We start from the raw sequence: 22,500 nt of genomic DNA on the forward strand, positions 1-22,500 counted from the left end.
TCTGGGCGATGACTTATTCGGAAACGTTTGCTTCATGTGCGCTAACTAGACCAGGTGGCCTCATTTTATGGCATTATTTTGAATAAAGTAATTTTAAAAGAAATCTTTCACAATCAGTACAGAAGAAAGCGAAGCATTTAGCCGGTCTCCAGTTGTCAAACTGAAAGAAGTGGACTGAATGGAAGTAATGGAGTTATGTCAGCCTGATTAAGCGTCGTAGCAGTGTCGATAACTGTAAGTGTCATGGAATGTTAAATTATGACCCTATATAGCGCAACGGATGCATAATAAATTGTAATGGATTGTAATTTATGAATACAAAGCGCGCAATGTCACGTTGTTTTGCCCTCTCCAACCACCAACCCCCTCCAGTCTTGTTGGGGGGGGGGGGGGGGTTACTTGGGTCCAGATAGGGAATAGCTGATATTCCTCTCATCCTTGTTCACAGTTGGAATATTTGCTGTTTTGTGAATGCTCGCCTTGAACGAGGGTCTGAATGGGGTTAATTGACTAGCGACAAACGGCGATAAAAATAAATGACTACCGACAAACGGGAAAAAAAACCGATTTCTGACAGGAAAATACTAACCGACAACAAACATGTTCCGACATTGCGGGGAAGTTTGTATCCGGAAATAATGAGTAATGTCATTTTTTTTTTAACACGTCAATATTATTTTGCACGATTTGTGGGTAGCTTAGGAAATGTCACCCTTTGGTGGGCTCTATTTCACCAGAGATAACCTGTTTCTCCGCCTTTTCGGGGAGCGGAATTATAAAAGTGATCGTAGATGATGGCACCCTTTGCCAAGTAAGGACATAACACCAGGTATGGAAGAACATATTAAAGAGTGGCTAGAGAGTTATAGGCCAGTACGCCAACGGACTGTTAGGGTTGAGACCCCAAAGAAAAAGGTGGGGCCTTGCCACCAGCAGTCTACACTGGTGAACCCAAAAGCAATGAATCTCAAGAGAGACTTTGGTCCCCTGAAGAAAACAGGGTATCATCAACGAATACGTTACCACAACGCGTTGTTAGCATTCAATTCTGTGGACGACAGGGATGTTACTGAGGTGTTTGAGGATCAAAGACAAGAACCAATTCATGAGTACGAGACCGATTAGAATGATGACAAACCGGATTATGACGAACATTTTGAGCGTGTCAACAGAGCGTGTGTTACACGATCCGGCAGGGCTTTTCGTGCATTTGTACGTCTCGACTTGTGACGGTAAGTAGTCTAAGGGTGGTTCTTTTGGGATGATCCGAAAAAGAATTAATGATATGAATAATCACGGATGTGAATAATAAATTTGCATTTTTACCGGCAAACGACAAAGATTGAAAATTATAACTGACAACCGAAAAAGTGATTAAATTTCAACTGAGAATCGGCAAGCGGACGAGAGCCTCTTGAATATTAACCTTGATATACCTTTTAAACCTGTCTGTCACGTAAAACGCCCAATAAACAAAACTTCGAGGACTGAAATTCCCTTTCTTTAATCTCAACATTTCAGCAACAAAGCGATTAAAACACACGCACGAGGACAACTTTCAAGTGATCCGCAATAGAACTGGTCCGCAATGCAAGCTAAAACATAAAACAAAGTCAGTCGCGACATTCTCCCGCCAGTGTTCAGGTACCAAGTAGAACACTCTTCCAACAGTGGCAGCTAAGCGACTGGTTTCTTGTATAGCCCAGCTTTTGTTTTCACTTTACAAACGCGAACGGTATCCTTTTTCCCAGCAAAGGTCTTCATGACGCGAGCAAGGAGCCAACCTTCTCTCTGAGTCCACTCATCAACGATCAGGGCTAAATCTCCAACTCTGACATTGCGTGTGCTCTGATTCCACTTCTTTCGAGCAATAAGTGTGGGTAGGCATTCGCGTAACCACCTGGCCCAGAATTGATTTATGAGGACTTGCACTTGTCTCCATCGCTTCTTACTGGAAATTTCTTTGTCGGCAAAAACACAGGATTTGCACGAGATATGAGGAAGTGGTTCGGTGGGATGGCTTCCAAGTCACTGCTACAGGAAGTAACCTTGGTAAGGGGTCTGCTATTAACAAGCACCTCTGTTTCTGCAAATGCTGTTTCTAAGACTTCATCTGTAACCACTTGACCATGAAATGCAACTTTGAGAGCTTTCTTGCATGATTGAACTAGTCGCTCCCATATGCCACTAAAGTGAGGCGACCCCGAGGGGTTAAAGTGCCATTGAATCTGCTTCTGAGACAGGAAGTCCGTAATTTGTGACTAGTTCCATTCCTGCAAACTTTGCTTGATCTCACGGTCAGCTCCTAAAAGATTGGTACCGTTATCGGAATATAGGTCGGACGGTGGGCCTCGCCTAGTTGACAAATCTTCTAAGAGCATTAATGAATGACCTTGCCACCTCTAGGTGTACCGCTTTTGTTACCAAACAGGTAAAAACACACCCATAACGCTTCTCGTACTTGCGGGAATGCTTGACCATTATAGGTCCAAAATAGTCTATCCCACCTGTTGTCAAAGGTGGAGCCACTTACAAAAGGTCTTTTGGAAGGCTTGCCATTAAAGGGGGTTGCGGCTTGATTTGTCTTCGCTTGCACAGTGAGCAATTGTGGAGGACTCTCCTTACAGTGGATCTGAAATGAGGGATCCAGTACATCAACCTCAATTCGTTTTGAACGTGCCCTGTACCCTCATGGTTAAGCTTCTTATGGCAATCCAAAATAAGAAGACGGCTTAGGTGATGGTCTTGAGGGACAATAACTGGATGTTTGACATCTACGCAATGGCTGCATCAGAAATTTTCCCGCCAACTCGGAGAAGTTGATTCTCATCTACAAAAGGGGTTAAGGTTATGAAGCGAGTTTTGACTCCAATTGGTTTCCCAATTCCAATGTTGGCGATTTCAGGTGAAAACGCTTCTCTTTGGGCAGCCTTGATCCACATTAGCTCTGCTTCCTTAATATCTCAAAAATCCAGTGGACCGGTTTTCGCTTGGCCCTTTGGTTTGCTTCCGCAATTCTGAATGAATCTTCGGTGATTCGGCAAGCTTTAGAGCGACTTTCAATCGAGTGTCGTAAAACCAAAGTCAAAGTAATTACTTTGGCCAATCAAAGAGGGAGACAATCCAGTAAACCAATCAAAACTCGAAGTAATCACACGCAGACGACACAAAGCGCGGGAAAGTGTGCACGGGCGAGCCACGATTGGTTTGGTTTCGCTTCTGATTGGCTGATTGGTTGGCGCGAGAACTTTGAACCAATTACTGAGTGAAGTAATGCAAAACCAAAGCAATTCGCTTATTACTTGCGACACTCAATTGAAAACCGCTCTAATGAATGAAGAGTATCTTGACAAGTCCAGCAACTGAGGGCTTAATCTCGAAGCAACTTCAACTAGCTGGACAACTTCTGCTGGTGCATCAGCAACTAGATCAAGGGTAGGGTTTGTCTGCGGAACATCTTCTGGCCATTTGTCCTCTGGCAGTACAAGGAATGCCGGCTCATTTAACCAGCGGCTTTCAGAAGTGATTGCATCCGCTCTTAGTCCACGACTGCCATCATATGCTGGGTTAAGTTTGCCAGGGCAGTGGCGTGACTGATTTGGTTCAGAAGTGTCTAAGATTTCAGAGAGTCTGTTGGCGATGAAAGCGGGGTGACGTTTCGACGGTCCAAGTACAGCACTGCCATCACTCCAAAAGTAGACAGCGGAAATATCAAAATCGTGTTCCTTCTTGATCATGTTGCCCAATCGTAGACTAAGTACTGCTGCCTGAAGTCCAGTTTTGGAATGCTCAACGACCTAACAGGTGCGACGCGAGTCTTGGCTGCCGCAAATGCGCACTGTGCCGAACCACCACGATACAAAAACCGAAAGAAGGCAACAGCACAAAATTCTGTTTCGCTGGCATCGCCAAAGAAGTGTAGCTGAATTGACATAGGATAGGGTGTGACTCTGCGATAAAACCTTGGTACGGAAAACTCGACCAACTTCTCGAGTTCCTTCTGCCAGTCAGACCATTGTTGTAGGAATTCTTCTGGAATTCCCTCATCCCAGCCTTGACAAAGTTTCAACAGAGACTGAAGAAATATTTTCGCCCTGACAACATATGGAGCTACAAAACCAAAAGGATCGAAGATAGACGCAGTGAGACTAACAACTTTCCGCCGGGTGTCTGCTATTGCCTTTGGCTTGATCCGGAAAATGAAAGTGTCATTTTGGACATCCCAGGTGACTCCCACAGCTCTCTCAGTAAGCAGAGTAATTCCATCTCCAATACTTCGCACGGACTGCGCTCGTTCTTTCTCGGGGACTGCATTGAGAAAATCTTTACCATTCGATATCCACTTAGTCAAATTGAGTCCACCAAGTGAGAGCAACTTCACCAACCCAACTTGTAGATTACATGCCTCGAAAAAGGACGGTACAGACTTAAACAGATCATCCATGTAAAAGTTCCTTACTACAGCTTCAGCTTCCAAAGGGAAGGGGTTTTATTGTCTTGGGCTGTCTTCCTAAATGCGAAATTGGCACATGTAGGTGGACATTTGGCACCAAAGATGTGTCTAACGTACTAATAGAGCTCTACTTTATCTGTTAGACTGTTTCTCCACTCGAAATGTAAGACAAGTTGGTCCTCTTCAGGGACTTCGACCTGGCAAAACATGGCTTCGATATCAGCAGACACCGCTATCAACTCTGGACGAAAACTCATTAGTATGCCAACCAATGAATTCAACAGGTCTGGTCCAGACAATAAGCAATCATTCAAAGAAGATCCTTGATACCGGGCTGCTTCAGCTCCAACTTGTCGAGTCTTTCCGGGTTATAGGGTGTATCACAGCATGGTGTGGGAGGTACCATTCATGTGCAACAGGTTGTGCCAGTTGTTAGTCCTTCATCTTCTTGATGTACCCTTTGTGCAGGTCGTTTTCTATGGTTTTTGTGTGCTTGGCTTTCAGTTGTGGATCCCTTTTAAGGCGTTTCTACAACAATTCTAAGCGCTTTCTGCCTAGGGCTCTGTTGTCTGGCAAAGACTTAGCTGCATCCTTCCAAATGAGGCCAACTTCGTACTTGCCATCAAGCTTGCGGATAGTCCTACTCAGAGACTCCAAAACCATTTCATCCTCTCTAGAGTGTTGTTCCTTGCTGTCATACTTGCAACCAAATGATTCAGTTTTCCACCAAGTTTTCACAACTTTGTACAGTTCCTCTTCAGGTGAATTGACGTGAACAAAGCAAACAGACTCCCAATTGCGAGCATATCCTGGGAGATGGCCAGTGACCACCCAACCAAGTTTAGTTTTAATGCCAAAGGGTGAACCTTTAGGACCTTCGCGTACCTCCCTTGGGATGATGATTTCTGTGACATCAATATCAAGCACAATCTCTATCTCTGCTTGACCATATCTTTTAGTTCACTGAGACTCAGCACTTTCCGTGTTAACTGTCACAGAGGGTAAGTTCAGTTTTTCGCAAACCAATGCATTTTCAACGGGGTATCGGGCGGCGTGTACATTAACATTACCTATGTCGAAGGACACTCTTTTCGTTTTGAGATGTGAAGTTTCTGGAATACCAAACAAATTGAGGGTTTCAAGTGGGCCGCCAAAACTGAGTTGATCGGAGATATACGTTGTAATCAGGGACTTGTCCGCCAGGCCCATAAGGCGTAATTGGGATCACTTGTAATAAGACTTGTAATAAGATTTGTGCTTTCTTTGTTTTGGAAGGCATTGGGCCAACAGGTGTGGGTCCACTAAACAGTGTGGCATCAATGGCTGTACTAAACTGCACAATGAACTGTTCTACAGACTTGTCGCTGACAACCGCAGTTCTGCTTCTCCTCCTCCCCACCCTGAAATACCACCGGAACAACGCAGTTCCCCAGAGCTTCCAGTGGAAAGCCTTTTCCAATCTTTCTTGGACAGACAGTGCTTTGAACTTGGGACAACTTGGTAGCTGGTGATGCCCTTTATCTCCCATGACTCATAACACCAATGGTGATCCACCACTTGGTTTAGGAAGAGGGTGTTTTCTTGGTGAGTATTGAATCCCATTAGGTGGTGCAAATGCACTGTAGATCAATGGACTTTTGGCAGTCCTGCATCTAAATTTGAAGTCAGATGTGACTCTTGGCGGCTTTTTTCCTCGGGCACCACAATCTTCATGAATATCATCTTGGACTTCAATCCACTTCTCAAAATTTAAAAGGTTAGCCTTAGTTAACCCTTTGTCCCTCTTATACTCTTTCCACTTGACACAGAGAGAAGGAAACAACTTTTCAACAACCATATTCAGATTGTTTCCAGCATGTAAATCTTCAACATAACCAAGAAGCTGAAAGGTTTTAGCACCAGTTGATACAAAAATCGCAAAACGCCGGAATTCTTGTAAACGCTCGTCGCTCAGCTTACTCCATTTCTGTAGACTGTTCAAATGAGCTTTTACCACAACATGAGGCTTTCCAAACCTCGATTCCAACTTCTGAAGAGCTTCTGCATATAGTTTTCCACTGTCACCATAGCCTGCTATTGCATCCTTTGCTCTATCAGAAACCGCAATCTGTAGGTGTTGCATCTTAGCGTTGTTAGAGATTCCTGCGTCATCCATGATTGACCGAAACATTGAAATCCAATCAATCCACTTGATCGGATCGCCATCAAAGGTGTCAAGCTTCAACTTTGGTAACGAATCCAAAGACGACCTCAAAACAATAGTACTGACAGTTTGATCAGCTGATGGATCCCCATTCGTGGCTACTTTTTGGTTACCAAACTTGACTTTTAGCTGCTGAGGCTCAGTTGGTTGTTTGGGTGTTGATGTGTATGCATTAGGACTTCCTTTGGCAGGTAAACAGTTCCATTGTCCAGGGGGATAGGATCAGTCTCTTCTTCGAAATCCTTTAGTCGTTGTTTCAGACTTTCTTGGCCACATTCTTCAAATTCTTAAGCTTGATCCTCAACTACCAGACGAATTGCTTCTGCTTCCAGTAGCCTTGTTTTGTGTGCTTCTTCAGAGATGAATTCAAGCTCTGCTTCCAACCGCAATCTCTCTGCATCTTTCTTAGCTTTCAACAATTTCCTTTGCAGCTCAGCCTGACTTTCAAACTCTCGCAATTTTTCTTTTTCAACTTCCTTTTGTTTTCTGGCGTATGCACTTGAGCGGCTGAACCCTTCCCACTCTTGCGCGAAGCTATGGATTTCACTGATTTCTCGAACTCGATACCGACTCTTCCTCGTTCGCACGCTCCTCCAAATGGACTAGTGCTTCATCTAATGCTTCGTTAACTCGAAAAACCTCCACATCATATCATTCAAGTACTTTATCGTGTTCAGTTTCAGGCACAAACGATAAATGTTCAACATTACGTTCTTCAGCTTGTTGTAAACATAACCTCAAGTCAGCTATAATTCGATTGACTCGAGTTTTGTAACCGTATTGTTCTACCAAAGTTGCCAATTTCTTCAAATGAAGGGTAATCTTTCTTTTAACAGTTGATCTCTTGTTCTTCAATGTAGATTGCATAGTATTTCTGGATGACTCACCTCCATTGAGTGCACGTTTTCCAAATTTTCAAAACATTGCGACGGCTGCTTGGCATGATCGCCAAATTCCATCAAATTTCCATCCATTTCCACAAAATGTCAACCATTACCACGAATCTCTCCACTGCCTCACTATCCGGCTCAAAATACCAGAAAAACTGTCACGAAAAAATCCCAATAAACAAACCTTCGAGGGCTGAAATTCCCTTTCGTTAGTCTCAACATTTCAACAACATGGCGATTAAAACACACGCACGAGGACAACTTCCACGTGTCCCGAAATAGGTCCGCAATGCAAACTAAAACATAAGACAAAGTCAGTCGCGACACTGACCTTTTCCAGTTCCGCAATTTCACGTTCCTCCCAATTCATAATGGGGTTGGATCTTAGCCTATCCCCGTTTCTAAAGCATGAAGCGAACAGTGTGTGAGTTCTCTAAATTCCCACGTTGTTACAGCAAGGATCATAACACAAGACCTAAGGTCAGTAAGCTTATCCGTGAAGACTTCAGAATCAATTATTTTGCAGGTGTCCTTACTCAAAGGCGGCAGTGTTGGTCACGCCTTGGTTCGAACCAAAAAATTGGCGACGACAACACTTACACTTCCGCTAAAGAAATACGTAATGTACTAAATGACCATTTCTGTACCGTGGGGCTAATCCTAGTGACTGAAATTTCTCGAACAAACTCAGGTTTACTGAGTATGATCGTCCAGTATCACAGTTTTTCCTTAACTGAAACATCTAAAGACGTTGTCCTTAAACTAATTAACTCGCTACCACTTAATAAGGCAAACGGTCCTGATAAAATTTCAGTTAAACTATTAAAAGTGACAGGTCCTATAGTCTCGCCATCCCTAACCTAAATTAGTAATCCCTCCTTAACTTCGTGCATATTTTCTGATGACTGGAAGGTAACTAGATTCTCTCCCATTTATACAAGGGTGATACCAAATCTAATCCAAATAACTATATATTTGTTTTGCCAATTGTGAGTAAACGTATTGAAAGATTTGTCTTTAAACAATTTCATGGACATCTAATGCAGCATACAGCTGAGACTTACTTGCAGACAGTCAGTCCGGTTTTAAAGCCTGCCATTCTACATTAGTTAACTGCACTTCTCGACATAAAGCCCTGGTCAAACGGTGCATGATAGTTGATGATAGTTGGATAGCCTCCCACGCAGACCTTCTTAGGTCTTCGTCACGCGTCTTCCCCCACAAGCGTCTGCTGAAACAAAAAACAACTTTCGTTCGTGGATTACGGACCAATCAGAAGCCATTTTCCAGTTTTGGATAAAAATGTGTTTAGTATGGCATTCTTTCGCAGCATGCAATTGGCTATTCACAACACAATTCGTCAATGCTGATTGGTTTTTTTGAATAGTGGGCAAACAGCCGTTGAACGGAAGTGGTTTTTCGTTTCAGCAGACGTTAGTGGGGGCGGAACTCGTGACGAAGCCCTAAAGCGTATTTCATTTGATCGTAGGCTCTCTAATTGGTAGAGAACTCGTGCTCGGCTAAATAACTTTATTATTATTTATTAGTCATTATTATTATTATTATTAGTATTATTATTAAGAATGTCTGCTTGGGAGGCTAATAGTTTGAGAGCCTTAAATTATCATGAACAAGAGGCTACAAGTAGCCTATAATCGGGCCTGTATAAGGACAGTGGTGTATGGTTAATTTAGCACTAAAGAAAAGAAAAGACAGAAGAATGTCCTTCTTACATCGGCCTTACATTGCGATTCTCATGATGTTCGACTGTGTATGTAGTGAATACCCGGACCCAGATTATCTTCATTACAGGTGGTGACGATGACCACTGGACCATGGAAGGGAGGTAAAAATAGTGTATTTATTCCAAAGTGGCTAAGCACATTGTTTTCAGTACTGATTGATGGGTATTCTTGCTCAGTGTTTGAAAAAGGGAACGCTAATTGAACGGTGTAAGATGAATCGAAACATCTTTTGCAGAAACAAATTAAAGAGGAACGAAGGTGAGATGTGAAAACATCTTTCCAAGATGACCAAACTTTCGTGCAGTGGTGCACGTAAAGGTCACTATGTCACGTGCGCGACACATGAAGATGTGCTCTATATCTCAACACTTGAAAATACTTTCAGAAGTACACAAGTTCTTTGAGGATGGCCATGCCAAATGAATCCATAGCACGAGAATCAAATATTTAAAATATACCATTTGTTGTAATTTAAATTCTCGCAGTAATGTGCACCCCGAATTGTCAAAATAAATATGTTATTTGCCAGCTGGCAGGGCCATATAGGGAAAAACTGTGACCGAGGCCTTGAAAGTTTTTGCTATACAGACCGACCCTTTACTGGCTTTTTCCCTCTCTCTCTCCCATCCTCTCTTAAAGTGCCACTAAAACGAAAAACGACCCTTTATTCTGACTTTTTTTCAATATAAAGTAGTAGTCTGGGTTCCGAAATAAACATCCATGTTAAAATAAAGCTACAGAAATGCTTTTACCCTCACATTTTGTCGGACTGAAGTCACGATTTTGCCGTCCGCCATTGCTGAAATCGTGTTCCATACGAGCAACCTCGTACCCAGGGTCTTCTCGGCTTTCAATATGGCGGCGGGTCTTGAGAAGACCCTGGCACACAGCAAATCACGTGATCAAGATTTGTCCATCGAGGATGGACAAATATGCAAATTTTTCCAAAATGGCGGCTTGGAATAAGGTAAGAGAAATCTGGGTACGACAACTTCCCAACAAACAAAATGGAGTACGAAGGGGGAACCCAAAGCTGTAAAAATTGATGTAAGAAACCAAAAATACGGATAGATGAATGCATGAGCAACGAGAATGCGGTAGATGACAGAGAAATCTTGCTTTTCTTTTCATTTCATGTTATTTTAAACCAATGCAATTTTATAGACGGCTATTATTTCTCGGGGCTGTGATTTTTAAACAGTTCGGAAACAGCCATAATTTGCACACAGTTTCACCCGTAACATCACAGACATTTGATTACCGTAAAATCCAGTGAGCTAAGGTTTAATGAAAGCCCTGCTTCTAGCTATTTAGTCACGGAGGTGCGTTCGCTGTCTTCCGTAATGTATAGTTTATATTGCATGGTTATTTTCAATCAATTAAACCTAATTATCATTAATTTTTCATACACTTGAATGATTATCTGATTTCTTATCGGTGCATATGAGCCTTCTGGCAACGACTTTCCCTGTATTATACCACATATCTGTGGTACTTCATTTTCACAGTGAAACCATTAGATTGTTGTTTTGTGGTTTTATCTCTCATCTCATCTTTTGACTGCAAGTATTGCCATGTCTGTGTAAAATCAGTATTTTATAATGGTCTTCTGATTGCCAACAGGGAACCACAGCATGTTTAGTGCCCACATTCTTACAACTTGTTATTGTAAATATATTTTGTGGTAAAGTTGACATAATCAAGATAATGTACATTGTTCAACATGCTATTCCATAGGATTAGCAATCTGCTTCTTGCACTTTTCAAGCTATGAAAAGAACTTTTCCATGTCTTGTCCCACCAGTGAAGACAATGTGATGTCTTGGAATGCTGCTCATGAAATCTGTTGAGCCTAAGTAAAAAAGGGCACAATTTGTGCAAGTCCTAAACATTAGCATCTCATCATCTTTAGCAGTTCTTGTCGAATGAGCCCAGGGTTAGGGGTGGATCTTTGCTGTTTTATCAAACTGGCTTTTAATCTGCTGTTTTGTAGGCAGTGACAATGGCACGGTTTTATTTGCCTCCATTCCTTAAACTACATTTTTGTTTCGTTTTATTTACTCAGAAACGAATTGTATCAATTTAGACTTCAGGGTGAACTATTTACACAATGAAGTAGAGTGGCCATTCAAAACAGAGTTTGTAATTGAACATCTAAACATCTATGAGACGTAAAAACAAACTTGTGAACATGTGAACCTGAAGTATAGCAAATCATAATGCTGACAAGCATGAAAGTGAACGAAATGGGTCATAAATATGAAGTTTTCACTATCTTCTCTTTAATGGTTAATATTCCTTGACAGGCTTCTAACCGTTCAGAGAGTTTGGGTCCACATTTTTGTCCTTCTTTGTTGAGAGTTTCAATAGACGAAGCGAAATATATATGACCGACCAAGTGACCCACACTACAGTATTTTATCTTTTCTCCTGCCCTTACCATTCCAGAAACAAAACTCTATTTCTTTTTGTGAAATAGTTTCTCTTGATGGTGAAATTGCAAATTTCCTGTGCTTTGTCACATTCAATTTTATTTCCCAATCCCCCTGTCCAGTCCGCATTCTTCCTCCAAATCACTCGATGTACCACATCTTCAGACAGTAATTAAATGCCACAACTTGAGCAATGCTAGAGAATATTTTCAAAGCATGTTTTGAAAACGAATAATTCAACTTAAATTATTGGAGTACAAGAAAACTCCCACGAGTGTGATGCTAAAAAAGTAATGTGTACAAAATTAAAAATAATGTGTTTAATATACAAATTTATATTTTTAAATCAGAAGAAGCAAAAATTGAAGTCGTTGGCGAATTGACATGTCAAGAAGCCTTACAATTATTTTCAAGAATAATAATTATTGTTGTTATTGTTAAGACTTCACAATCTTAAATAACTCTCTTGGAAAATTACAAGATGACATGCACTTTGTTTGGGGTGAGGAGATTAATATTTTTTATTAATGAAAGTAAAAGGCAATGATGAAAACCGACCAAGCTAGATCTCTCTGTCGCCACTAGCTGAAGAGTGTGGAAGGGATGAGAAAGAATATGGATTACTGCAGGAACAGGTCTATTGAAATAAAATACAGGTCACATTCCACAGGTGAGTGTACATGTCACGGTGCTGCAGACAAATAAACAACACCAAAAGTGTCTGCTAGCGCTAATCACTCAACAAAAATGTTGTTTCAGGTCTCGGGGAAACTTTTGGCTTAGTTGTTGATTATTGGAGCAGACACCTCTAGTCTTGACCTGTATTTAACAGACCCGCCTTCATTGTAGCTGTCACACGAGTCAACAGAACCACATACAACTGCTAAATCAACCACATCAATAATCTATGAACCCTGTTGTACAATTTTATAATTTGTAACAATCATTGAACACTAGTAACAATACTCGCATCAGGGAACTACAATTGTGAGACGCCAAAATGAACCAAAAAAATAAAATCACTTAATTACCGTTACGTCTTTCAAACACCATTATATTATAGAGCGATCGCTATGCCGGAGGTCGTGAAAAGCCAACGCAGTTTTAATTGGAATCGAGGCCTGATGTAGATCAGCGTACAACGTGAAAAAACGGTGAATTATTTTTGACTGTTATGCTTGTTAATTTGCAGCTGCTTCTTACGGAACAGCTACAATTTTGAAAATGATTTAAACGCGAATTCTGTTCTTCTTCTGGCTCTCCTCACCAGCCGCCATCTTTCTTTCGACATTAAACCAATCAGAGTTCATGTGAGAAAAGCACCAATCAGCGATCTTTTTAGTTCACTGTGTGCCAGGGTCTTCTCAAGACCCGCCGCCATATTGAAAGCCGAGAAGACCCTGGGTACGAGGTTGCCATACGAGCCCGACAATTTTTTCAGCGGCTGATCGCATCGTGACGTCAGATTCTCATCACGAGTATCTTACAGACCATCGTGTCAAGAGAATCCAAGAGGAATATGTCGAGTTCAGAGGATGAAAATACTCAGGTTTCGTCAGAAGATGAGTCAGAATATTTGTCTGACGCCTCAGAGAATAGTTTTGTATCGGCGACAGGGGATTTTGTGCCATACGACGAAAGTATTGAGCCGGTAGCGAACGAAGATGAAGCCGCATGCCCAACATGCAATGCAAGTCGCTGAAGCGGAAGAAGAAGAACAAATGATTCTCAGCAGATTCTCTGGTGAAGTTGACGTCCGAGAATGGTATGTAGGCTTTCGTTGCGAGGTTTTCTTTTAGCTCTTCATACAAGTACGGAATCAGGTCATTGCTGGCTTGATTTCAACCATATTTTCAGCGTCAGTTACTTTTGTAGTACAGTGTTTGTTTTTTGTAGATTGTTTTAATATTGGCACAATAATTCCGAACTCTCAAGAGCCTTCTTTCAGTCCCAGTATTTATACTGGCGCTAATTTTCTTCCGAGTTACAGATTGGTTTTCTTTTTAATGTACGTAGGTGTCGGTGTTCGAATTGCTCGTTGACCTGTGTGGTTAGAGCAGAGGAATGCCGGTGTTGCACGGAAGTGAATCGATGCACTGAGAGAATGGAGGAGGTGGAAAAAGATGGTCAGTGCATAACGATGCACCCAGGATTTGGCAGTGTTTGTTTAGACCGATGGGTCTTACAAACGGCAGGCATTGGGTTAAAGACAAAGTTAAAAAAGTCTTATACTACTATGCTGACACTTGGAGACAGAGCAGAGGCAGAGTAAGTTTTTTTCTCTGTTTTAGGGAGGGGACATTGAGACATACCCATTTTGACTTTTTTTACAGTACTAAGAGACTACAAACCTTTGGCCTTTGTGATTCTGTTATTTGAAGACATGCCAATTGCTAAAAATTGCTCATACCAAACACAGGAAAATACATGTACTTAATAATTGCAAAGGAGAAAATCTCATTGAAAAAAAAAAAACAACAACAACAACAGCAAAGTCACAGGATCATTGTTTACGTAATCTCTCATATGAACTTCTTTTACCATTACAGATTTTTGCAGTCTGTAGCATACAGACAATTTGTTCGTTAGGTGTGGGAGTATCTTGGCAAGTCAAACAGACTTCCTCTTCCTTGCTGTGTGTACAATGCAATACGATCTGCCTTTCCCACAGCTGAACATCAGTACCATGGTTATGAGGAAGAAGACGATGATGAAGTATAAATTTTATATACAGTATCTTGGCTAGAGCATAACTCAATATTGACGGTACATGTAGAAATTATATTTCAGACTTTCCACTGAAAAGCAAAGTATTAACATACTGAGTGTTTAGCAAATTTTTGTAATGTGGTTTATTGTTGTTGCTTTTGGAAAAGACCATAGATGATAATCATACAAAAGGTCTATGTATCAAATAGCACATGGAATTTTGTCACCTCAAAACTGTGGTGTCTACTACTGTATGTTATATGAAGCCGTTCGAGTACCAGCTAGCTATGAAAGGTGACTTGTCAAACAGCTTCTAAAAGGAAAATTTAGATAGTTCAGTGTCTTTCCCATTGAAAATCAAATTGTCCTTCATTTCTGATGGAAGAGAAACACATGGGTTCTCATTTAAGGGTGACATTTTCTTCCCCACAATGTAACAAAAGATATCGTTTTTGGTTTATTGAATGAAGTTTTATGGTGCAGCTGCATTTGTGCTGCACTGTCCCCTTTTGTGGCCTTTACGTGGCTTCCCACACTTCGAGCATGTGTATGTCTTCCGTTTGCGAGTAGCATCATTTACAGCAGGCTGGACTATTGATTGTAGTTCTGCATCTGTGGAAGAAAAGATTAACCGGCATTATCGCTGGACAGTGCCAGCCTTTGAATGAGACGCTCTAGGCAGTGACTAAGGTAATCGTCACCTAGGGACTCACTAGTGAGGAAAAAAAAGTCAGTTTCTTTGACTGATTGAATTCATTACCGCTTTACAAACTCAGTGATCAATTAATTAATAATATTGATTCATTCATTCATTCAGCAATTTAAGTTTTCATTTTTTTATCTTGCACCATTTATGAAAGTAGGACCAACAAGGGCATTTTGCACTAACCAGAACAGGTTGGGGGGCAGATAACTGTTTCTTTCTGCTTTCTAGAATGGTACTTTCCAATTGCCTCTACTTTGTATTCCTTGTTTTGCAGCATACTGTGCAAAGCTTGCGGGGTCTGCCCATCCAACTCCTCTTCCACAGCTTTTACATCTTCCCTCGAAGTGGAAATTAGTGTTTCGTAGATTTCAGCCACATACTCTGAAAGCAAACTGACTTAGAATAGAAATACTTGGTAATGATATATCTGTCTCTTACAACTGGGAAATTTTTCCTTTAAATATTGAGTCAGTCATGCAAGAAGTTTTAAAGGGTCCACCCAGGTGCACATTGTCAGTTAATAATGACATGCTTATAACCAATAGGGGATGGAGTTGGGTGGTGCTGTCAGTTTTGTCTCCTTCTACTTTTTTTCAGTTAATGTACTATGAATATAACAGTGGTTTAAACCAAATCCCCATAGGTTTTTCCAAATCATGTACCCAGGTGGCATGTTTAAGAGCCATTTTCCGAGAAAATTGAAAATCGCAAGACACTCGTAAAAAATCGATTTTTTTTTCTTTGGCCAAAACATCCCTTTTAGTGACCTAATTCAAGAAAAAATAGTTTTGGGTTCAAGCGATTCATTGTACGGGAGAAATAACAAAAAGTTTGAAAAATCGATTTATTGCTGGTTTTTCGCGCTTAAAAACAACAGAATCCGACCTCAACTTCGAGAAAACGGTGAACGCATAAGAAACAATCCCTAACATCGAAACTTCAGGCGAATATTATTTCGTTCTTAATCTTTGAAACCCTAAAAGAAAATTTGAAGAAATAAGTTTTTTACATTTACAATCGACAAGTTTAAAAAGGACATATTTGTGTCTCTTGAAATGTTAGAAAATGAAAGCGAACTTTAACTGTTGAAAAAGCCCTCTGGTATATGCCGCTTCCTAGTAAAACCCATATAGAATAAAGCCTTGGCTATTGAAGTAGATTACGGGAAAGTTTTAGCTCTGGAAATTAAATACAGCCCTGACACTGGAGTAAGCAATTTAAAAATTTCATTAAATAAAATGTATGCAAATTACAGGAGTACCCAACGGATCCGCTCCTCAAAATATCCGCTCCTCAGGCTAAGAATTTGCTGGCTGGTTACTAAATAATGGATGAGAAACTCTAGCTGGGAATTGTGCCGAAACGTTTTTCTTGCTGTGGTCGACCCTTTGAATACCGAAGCTGGCTAGAAAAAAAAAAATTCACTTCCCTTCTGGCTTCCTGCGGCTTTTGAAATTGTGCTCTGGTTAATTTTGGCTGGAGAAGTAAAATGACACCTAATCAGGAAAGTTCAAAGAACATAGCGCTGGCTGTGAGTGATAACTAAGGTGCACCGCAGGCTAGTGCAAAGTCGAGGGCGTGTATAAAATTGTCACTAAATTGATAGAAATTTGAAAGTGAAAAAAGGCGTGTGAAAATGTTAACTGAATGCTTTAGTCATTAAAACGCTGTCAGCAAACAATGCAATTTCTTTTTTAAACATCCCTGTCTTTTGTTATGGTGTCAATGTTGGGATTTAGACAGACAACTCATTTTATTTATTGCGCGCGGATATTCCATCTCAGAAGTGGCGGTTATCGTCGCGGTCGTTGTTTTGTGCCTCTAGTTTGGGTGATGCAACTAAATTTTTACGGGTTTTGGACAATTTTTGCTACATCCAAACTCTGCTGATTTCTAGGTAAGTAATCTTTTCATCTATGTCCTTGCTTTTATCTGAATGTCTTTTTGCAGGTTTTGATAAGTTTCTTTATGGACCGTCTCAACTGTCTTTTGTATTTTGTGAACCATCTTTAGTGCATCCTTCAGTCAGCAGCGGGCAGGGTCACTGTTCCAGTAGCCTGGTTAAGAGATCATCATAAAAGTATGTCCAGCCGGTAAGAACGCCTTTTGATTTTATCATGTTGATCATGTTGATCTCGACAATGGCATGCACCTTCATTAAACCATGACTGTTCAGAAACACTTTTGTTTGACTGTAGCACATAAGGTCTTTTCCTTTCAGTCATTTCGTTTCGACAAAATGCCAGCAGCAAATAGAATGGTAAACGGAGTAATATGTGTAGTTCCATATTCGCGAAAATATAGCCCTCGCGTTCGTGTCTTGATTTCCAGAAATATCGGCTCTTCTAAGAAAATCGAAGCGAACCGTTCTCGCAGCTAAAACCACCCCAAATAGATGTGGTTAGTCTTGTTACTTATCTGCTATATACGATCAGTTAGAATGGAAAATAATAATAAAAAAAAAAGAACATTTGCCTAATCAGAGCGATTTTTCTTCTGAAGTGTTTTGCTGGCATCATTCTGGACAACCATTCTGACATAAGGCGTGTCTTTCGATTGACCTCAGATGTTTTTGTCTGTTTGGTGTATTGTTTTAACAGATACATCTAGGCACACTTCGGGATTAGAACTGCCTAAGTATCAAAGCCTTTTGAACCCTTGTTTTCTCTCGCTTGCCTTTTCTTTTACAAGGAGCCTGTTCACATGCTAATCGTCAATCTCTGGCACAACACCCTTGAAAACTTGTTATTTATTAATTAGGATGAAGTGTTGCAAGGATGTTTGTTATTTGATATTTGTATGTTATATCTACAGAATATTTGTATGCTATTCTTAGTTTGCGAAATGAAGTCTAACTCGGACAAATTGGAACGAGCCATAACTGAAAGAACCATAAAAGTACTTTTTGCGTTACTATTGCAAAAGCAGATTTTCTGGTCCTGAAGAGGCAAAATTCATGTTCTATTTCCAGTATTTCCCAGCAGTCAAGAATTTGCGAGAAGTTCCTTTTATACCCAAAGGGAGCAAACGAGTTCATAAGGCGAAACGAGTGTCTTAGTCTTCGATAATGCTACTATGTTGTTGCTGGATGGACAGAGTTAGATGTCGGTGCGAGTACAGTAATCAATACGCTCAAATGGCAACGGAAAGGAACGGCCGGCAGCCGGATAGTTTTTCGGAGGGGGATGATACGTTATATAACAAAATTTGTTCCGGAAGAGAAAATATTAAAAGGTACTACTGACAAAATGTGGCCCAGGTCAATACTGGAAAAAATAGACTATTAAAGGCTGTGTTTTCACTAGTGTGTAATATTTACTAGCTGAAAATTCTTTCTAGCGTGAAATTTGCTTTCACTGTGAAATTGAACCTGGAATATAGTCCGCTTCTCCCCTCAAGATAGCCGTTGCAGGTTTCAAAACTGGTCGGGGACGAACCGTGTTGAACGATTTCTCTTGAATTCATTCTCGCTATATTTATGCAGAAGAGACGAAGTTACTGTCAGGGAATGCACCTTAGGTCTGTTCAGAAAAGGAGGAGGCGATTAAATGTTGCTGATCATGTTGCCGACGGGCAAACACAATTTATTGCCATATTTTTAAAGCGTGAGAACACACCAGCTTATCCCATCGGTTCCTCGTTGAGGAACTGGGAAATGTAACAAAAAAAGGAATTGTATTTTGAAATAAGTGGAGAGTCGGATCGTTAGCTTGTTTGCATGGCTCTTTGATTGACAGATTTTGACAGGTAACTGTCACTATGCGCAACGCGTTTGGGTTCGCTATTCAGCAGGACCAAATTATCATTTCATGAGGTAGTATGCGTGAATTTCCGGTTATAAAGGTAACATTTTTTTTTCTGGAGAAAACAGCTTGCATTTTTCACTCGCATTACATAAGACAATTTGTCTTGACTGCATTCCCCGACTCCTGTTTGGGCTTTTTGTAGTCAAAGTTGTCCCAGGAGTACCTTCTCCCTCCGGGTTCTCACCCTGTCCAAGTGGTAGCGTTTGTAACCAGCAAGACAACGATGTATTTCAATAGGTGACGCAGCTCAAACAAGCAGTTGCTAATTTTATTTCATTTATAATAAAAAATTATTGTCACGGCCTTAAGTTAATTTTCAAGAACATTTTGTTTATCAATTAAAATAAAAAATATTAAATTTATGCCTTAAAACTGAAAAGCATTACTAGACACTTACATTTCAAACACAGCTCATTAATAATGAGAAATTAATCTGTCATCATAGAATTTTTATTTGCAGTAGGGAATCCTTGCTCGTTTCCTGTTTGAAGAGCTCCATCCAACACGGTTACCTTTACCTTGCAGAAATTAGAGGGTTTTTTGTATTTTGGACATTAACAGTATTATCTATTTGGTAATGACAGTTTTCTTAATTTTACAACTGTTTGTGAAACGCCCTATTCAAATACTTTACTGGGGTCTCAAGGTTGGAGTGGAAAAAACACTTTTGCTGAAATTGACTTTACGGGTTTAGCAAAGCTTTTGCGGTGATTGCCAGTTATGGCTTTTGCTGTGAACAGTTGTCTTTTATCCTGTAAACCTTTCGCAGCGATTGCTTCCCGGTTATGTAAGATTTAAGTGGTGGAGTTGGACTTAAAAAGGACTTTTGCTGAAATTGTCTTTACAGGTTTAGCAAAGCTTTTGCGGTGATTGCCAGTTATGGCTTTTGCTGTGAACAGTTGTCTTTTATCCTGTAAAGCTTTCGCAGCGATTGCTTCCCGGTTATGTAAGTTTTAAGTGGTGGAGTTGGACTTAAAAAAGGACTTTTGCTGAAATTGTCTTTACAGGTTTAGCAAAGCTTTTGCGGTGATTGCCAGGTATGGCTTTTGCTGTGAACAGTTGTCTTTTATCCTGTAAAGCTTTCGCAGCGATTGCTTCCCGGTTATGTAAGATTTAAGTGGTGGAGTTGGACTTACAAAAAGGACTTTTGCTGAAATTGTCTTTACAGGTTTAGCAAAGCTTTTGCGGTGATTGCCAGGTATGGCTTTTGCTGTGAACAGTTGTCTTTTATCCTGTAAAGCTTTCGCAGCGATTGCTTCCCGGTTATGTAAGATGTGTGGAGTTGGACTTAAAAAAGGACTTTTGCTGAAATTGTCTTTACAGGTTTAGCAAAGCTTTTGCGGTGATTGCCAGTTATGGCTTTTGCTGTGAACAGTTGTCTTTTATCCTGTAAAGCTTTCGCAGCGATTGCTTCCCGGTTATGTAAGATTTAAGTGGTGGAGTTGGACTTACCAAAGGGACCTTTGCTGAAATTGTCTTTACAGGTTTAGCAAAGCTTTTGCGGTGATTGCCAGGTATGGCTTTTGCTGTGAACAGTTGTCTTTTATCCTGTAAAGCTTTCGCAGCGATTGCTTCCCGGTTATGTAAGATTTAAGTGGTGGAGTTGGACTTACAAAAGGGACCTTTGCTGAAATTGTCTTTACAGGTTTAGCAAAGCTTTTGCGGTGATTGCCAGGTATGGCTTTTGCTGTGAACAGTTGTCTTTTATCCTGTAAAGCTTTCGCAGCGATTGCTTCCCGGTTATGTAAGATTTAAGTGGTGGAGTTGGACTTACAAGAAGAACTTTTGCTGAAATTGTCTTTACAGGTTTAGCAAAGCTTTTGCGGTGATTGCCAGTTATGGCTTTTGCTGTGAACAGTTGTCTTTTATCCTGTAAAGCTTTCGCAGCGATTGCTTCCCGGTTATGTAAGATTTAAGTGGTGGAGTTGGACTTAAAAAAGGACTATTGCTGAAATTGTCTTTACAGGTTTAGCAAAGCTTTTGTGGTGATTGCCAGTTATGGCTTTTGCTGTGAACAGTTGTCTTTTATCCTGTAAAGCTTTCGCAGCGATTGCTCTTCGGTTATGTAAGATTTAACCCTTTAAGCCCCGAGGGGTTCCCCATTGACGAGTAAAATCGTCTGGCGTTAGACAGAGTAAAATCTATAAGTGCCATTTGGCACTATCGGGGCTGAAAGGGTTAAACGGGGACAGGTTTAGCAAAGCTTTTGCGGTAATTGCTGTGAACAGTTCTCTTTTATGTTTTGAACCCTTTGCAGCGATTGTGACTTTTGAGCGATTACGGCCTAGAGTTTGGCTGCATAGATAGTAAATCCGCGTTGGCGAGTAATAATTATGCAGTTATAATAATGTAGTAATCTATGGTTGTATTTTTAGATATGAAAAGCCATAACAAAGGCTACATGGATCCTCATCTGAATATGAAGAGGAGTCGGTATGCAGAAAAGGAAAGTGACAGGTATCCCGGCGATTGACCGTAAAGTTCTTTTTTCTATATGGTGTGCTTTCCCGGGAAATGATATCTACAGCACACCATAAATATTTTTCATCGTCAAGGATTCGTAGACCATGATCATGACTTCCCGGCATTTGCTTTCTGCTGCACCGCATAACTATTCTTCATCATTATCTGTAAACTGTGCTTTCCTAACATGTTATATCTTCAGCACCGCATAATTGTTTCTGGTCGCTAGGAAAGACTCTGCCTTCTCGCAATTAGGTTCCGTCTGCATCGCAGAACTGTTATTCACTGTCGAGGATAGACTGTGCCCTCTTGTCATTTCATTTGGTCAGCATTGCAAAACTGTTCATTATCGTCAATGATAGCCTTCGCGGCATTTGATTTTTTCTGCACCGCGTAATTGGTTTTCATCATTGAGTAAAGACTGTACCTTTTCCCTATTTGATTTCTTCTGCACCGAATATTGGTTTTTCATCACTCAAGTGTAAACTGTGATTTCCCACGATTTCATTTCTTATGCACCGCATAATTCTTCATCTTCAAGGAAAGACTGCGACATCTGTGACATTCTTGGCATTTGAGTCCGTAAGCACCGCATAGTTGTTCTTAGTTCATCATGAACGATAGCCTGTGTCTTTCTGGCATTTGTTTCCATCTGTATCACTTATGGTTCTTCATCATGAAGGATAGACGTTCCGTGCTTTTTCGGTATATGATTTCCTATACACCAAATTTTATTTATATATCATAATTAATAGACTTTGCGTTCTTGGCGTGGAGTTTCTACAGCTACTGGGAGGGCGTGTCTTCGAGGTATCTGATTGGCGCTGGATAGACAATGCTTTTGTTCTATTTCATTTCGGCTTAAATAATATCATTGTTTTGGATACTGGAATGCGCCTTGCGGTCACTTGATTTTGTCCTTACTGGATAGTGAGTTGTGCACAATGTTCATCGAAATTTTCGTTGCTTTCTAATGATAGCAGAACGCGTAATTTTAGATAAAGTTCAGAATTATGAGCTTTTGGAGGGGAGGTGGGGCAGAAGAAGAGTAAGTACGCGTTAAACGTTTGGCGAATGTGCTCTCCAGACATTC

At 40.7% G+C, this 22,500-nt stretch overlaps 1 protein-coding gene and 1 pseudogene across 1 annotated transcript; one reads left to right on the forward strand and one right to left on the reverse strand.

Moving 5' to 3' along the window:
* Nucleotides 1-3,311: 3,311 nt before the first annotated feature.
* Nucleotides 3,312-3,737, reverse strand: LOC138013730 (uncharacterized). Its single transcript, XM_068860808.1, has one exon. It carries the CDS (start codon nt 3,735-3,737, stop codon nt 3,312-3,314), a length of 426 nt encoding a protein of 141 aa, XP_068716909.1.
* A 9,505-nt stretch (nt 3,738-13,242) lies between these two features.
* Nucleotides 13,243-14,482, forward strand: LOC138013573 (uncharacterized; annotated as a pseudogene).
* The last annotated feature ends 8,018 nt before the right edge of the window (nt 14,483-22,500 follow it).

Source organism: Montipora capricornis, chromosome 8 (assembly GCF_036669925.1).
Source record: "Montipora capricornis isolate CH-2021 chromosome 8, ASM3666992v2, whole genome shotgun sequence".
NCBI lineage: Eukaryota > Metazoa > Cnidaria > Anthozoa > Scleractinia > Acroporidae > Montipora > Montipora capricornis.

Bases quoted from the DNA above. Each gene is read 5' to 3' on its own strand.
- LOC138013730 (XM_068860808.1), bottom strand. From the start codon at position 3,737: ATGATCAAGAAGGAACACGATTTTGATATTTCCGCTGTCTACTTTTGG.